This window comes from Leishmania braziliensis, chromosome 24 (genome assembly GCF_000002845.2).
Source record: "Leishmania braziliensis MHOM/BR/75/M2904 complete genome, chromosome 24".
NCBI classification, from domain to species: Eukaryota; Euglenozoa; class Kinetoplastea; order Trypanosomatida; family Trypanosomatidae; genus Leishmania; species Leishmania braziliensis.
The window spans coordinates 191,849-195,539 of NC_009316.2; the positions used below are offsets into that span (position 1 = coordinate 191,849).

The following is a 3,691-nucleotide window of genomic DNA, read 5'->3' on the forward strand; positions in this document are numbered from 1 at the left end:
TTACCCCTCCTCCTGCGGCTGCTGTGGCTGTGGCTGGGGCTCCTCCCGATTCATTTTATTCAAGCGCACACACCCTCTCTTTGCTCTCCCCCTCCCCGGTGCCACTCTGGCGGCAGAGCGCCCCCCCCCCCCCCCCCCCCGATCGTTTCTTCCGCCTATCCCTCGTTCCCTTGGTGCGGATGGGCGTGCTAGGTGGAGCATCCTATGTGGCTGAGGTTCAGCAGGCAGCGACAGCGGCAGACGCTCTTGCTGCAGTGCAGTCAGGCCTCGCAGATACCTCTGTCTTCTTCTACGGAGCCCTCCTGAGTGCGCTTGAGGCGTACATGGGCAAGCAGGACGTGGCGACCGTACCGGCCGACACGTCAGACACGATTGCGCTACTGAAGCTGCTTGCCTTCAACACGGTGTCCGATGTCGCTGCAGCGTCTGAGAGTGTCAAGGCCCTCCTCTCCCAGCACCCGTGCCTGATGAAAAAGCTACAGTTGCTTTCATTTCTTACTTTATGTAGCCAGCACCCGCTGACACCTGACGGCGTGTGCCTCTCGTACGGCGATGTTGAACGGGCGCTTGGAGTGCATGACACGGTGTCGGTGCAGTGCGCGGTGCTGCATGCAGGTGGCGGAGCGGCTGCAGTGCGACAGCGTCGTCATCGACCCCCTCTTTCCGGCGCACTCCATCGACTGCTGCCCGCGCCCGTGGCCTGACACAGTGCACCGCACGCGGCCCGCCACGCGCCGCCAGCGCAGGCTGCACCGCACCATGGCGTCGTTCCGCGACGTCCGCTGGTCAGACGCTGTGCCAGCAGCGCCAGCGCGCACAGCCCTCATCGCGAAGCATCTGTGCGGCAGCGGCGTGGACGAGGTGCTGCGGCAGCTGGAGGCACAGGACTGTCTGCCACGCATCTTCGTTCTGGCGCCGTGCTGCTTCCACAAAATCACCCTTGATGGGTACTGCAATGTTGTCTATCTCAGACAAGTCATGGGGATCGACTCAGAAGAAGCACTGGCACGTGTGAGCCGGCTCACAGACTGGAATATGTCATTCTATCAGAGCAACCACGAACGCATGTTAGCGCGGATCGAGGCGGCGCGGCGAAGCGCCGGCACAAACGGCAAAGAACGCGCCTGCGAGGCGCAGCTGCCGTCAGAAGCCGCTGCCGCAGCGTTCTGCTACCAGCGCCGAAGCGGTCCTCGCTCCATCGCAAACAGCATCCCGTGCACCCATGCCTTTGCCCAGCTGGTTGAGGGCCTCCTCAACTATGGCCGAATGCAATGGCTTCAGCAACGCCGCTATGACGTGCAGCTGGTGCAGTATGTGCCCGACGTGGTGACGCCCAAAAACAAGTGTGTGATCGCGACTAGACAAGCACCCACGAAGTGAGCGTTGGAGTAGACCGCGCCCCTGATTATTTGGTGTGCATCGGTGCCTGTGTTTTTTGATCCTGGCTGGGAAGCCGCCAGCGCCGTCCAGCTCATCCAGTCTTTCTCTCTCTCTCTCTGACGACGCGCTTCGATTCCCTCTGTTTGTATCGGTCGCGATGCTCATCTCTCTCCGTGCCGCTACTTGTCTTTCCCAGTTAGTCTCTGTGCATGCGCGGACTCATGCGCGCACACACACACACACACGCACGCGCGTGTATTTGGCCAGAATAATAGGCCTCCTGACGCGTGCGTAGGTCCTCATAAAATCGTCCTCCACAGAAGGAAAGGAAAGACTCTCATGTGCATCATGGAGTGAGGTGGCACAACCCGGATGTCAATGTCGATAGCAAAAACTCGAAGGGGGTGGTAACATACACGGAGAGGGTGCGAGTATGCCTCTACGATGGCTACCACGTCGACATCCACTACGACGTGACTGCGACGACACGCAGAGACACCACAAAGACACTGCAGAGGCAAACCAGCATGCGAATTTCCTGTGGACTTTCGTGTGCGTGTGTGTGTGTGTGTGTGTGTATATCAGCATCATGCATAAGATGCACACACGTATGTGTAAAAGCACATCAATTCCTCCAGTCTTCTCTCCTTCCCCCGCCTCCCCTCTGACTGCATTACACACATACGCGCCCCCCCCCTACGCTGCGTTCCCTGCGTTTGGTCTCTCTCTGCGTGTGTGTGTGTGTGTGCGTGTGCGTGTTCGGGGGTATTGTTTGCTTGTGTTGACGCCTCTGAACGTGCTCTGCATGGCAACAGACCGGCGGTCTTCGTCTGGAAGCAATATATATATATACATCTCCCAAAGCCTACCGGTGTGCACCTGCACGTAGCTGAGCAGACGATCATCACTCGCCAGTTTCCTTTCTTTGAACTACACTAGGAACCTCGCGACGTCGGTAAACAGGTGTGTGAGCGGGTGAGGGGACGCAGTAGTTTTTGGTAATGAAGATGGGGGGAGGCAATGTGGTGTGCGTAGTCGCCTCCTCTACTCCTTCAGCAGCAGCGCTATCTGCTAAAACTGCAGCGGTGATGATGCCAAACTACCGCTGCAAGCAAAAGCAATACCACAGCGTGTTGTGCTCGCTACAGTTTGTGCTCGCTCTCCTGCACCACACACCAAATGGTGCTGCACATACACGTACGCAGCAACACGAGCGCGACCATGCTGAGGAGGTCGTTAGCAGCAGCTTCTGCTCCACCGCAGTTAGTGCTGCTGATGCGGAGTCCGATGCTTGGAGTGCTTTTCAAGTAGCTGCAGATGGTGCTTTAGCCTCCTTCGACGCACAGGGGCCGCTCTCTGCCTCGCAACTGCTCTCCCTGCAAAAAGGCTTAACGGACGCTGAGATACGTGATCTCTGTGTACAAGGCATGCGCTGCTTCATTACCCAGCAGCACCAGCAGCTGGCCTCAACGCTCACCCCTGTGCAGCAACCTCTCTTCAGCGTCGAAAACATCTTCAGCGCCCCTATGCCTCTTCTTCAGGTATTATGGCCGACAGAACGCATTCGCCAGCGCTACACGCGGGCTTTGAAGGTGTCACACCACAACCGCATCAGCCACAGCGACCTCCTCACCATGCCCGGCTACCTGCAGGAGGCTGGCCTGCATGCGCGGCGTGTCTTGGCGGAGTGTACTGGCGCTACAAGTGGTGAAAGCCCCGTCATGGCGCAGGACTCAGAGGAGCGGGGAGCGAACGAGTGGGCCCGCCTCATCGACCTCTACACCACCTTCCTCCCCGACCGGTCCCACACCCACGAACTGGAGAATCTGCCGCAGGAGATTGCCATCGGCGAGCTGCTCCGCGAGACCGTCGAGCGTGTGCGCAGGGCGGAGGATCAACCCGGCAGCGACGGCTTCGCGCTGGACTGCGTCGTCGACGCTGGTGGGGGCAACGGCTTCCTTGCGGCGCAGGTGGCGGAGCGGCTGCAGTGCGACAGCGTCGTCATCGACCCCCTCTTTCCGGCGCACTCCATCGACTGCTGCCCGCGCCCGTGGCCTGACACAGTGCACCGCACGCGGCCCGCCACGCGCCGCCAGCGCAGGCTGCACCGCACCATGGCGTCGTTCCGCGACGTCCGCTGGTCAGACGCTGTGCCAGCAGCGCCAGCGCGCACAGCCCTCATCGCGAAGCATCTGTGCGGCAGCGGCGTGGACGAGGTGCTGCGGCAGCTGGAGGCACAGGACTGTCTGCCACGCATCTTCGTTCTGGCGCCGTGCTGCTTCACAAATGCTCCCTGGACACCTATATCAAC

At 60.1% G+C, this 3,691-nt stretch overlaps 2 protein-coding genes across 2 annotated transcripts; both read left to right on the plus strand.

Annotated features, from left to right (window-relative positions):
- Positions 1 to 179: 179 nt before the first annotated feature.
- Positions 180 to 1,380, plus strand: LBRM_24_0550 (hypothetical protein, unknown function; the record flags this gene model as incomplete). The annotated part of the gene is given in 2 exon segments (XM_001565271.1): positions 180 to 551; positions 553 to 1,380. Coding segments are annotated over 2 exon segments (1,200 nt in total).
- A 1,001-nt stretch (positions 1,381 to 2,381) lies between these two features.
- On the plus strand, positions 2,382 to 3,691 carry LBRM_24_0560 (conserved hypothetical protein; the record flags this gene model as incomplete). Its single annotated transcript, XM_003723129.1, has 1 exon — positions 2,382 to 3,691. A coding segment is annotated over one exon (1,310 nt), but the record flags the coding sequence as incomplete, so codon positions are not given.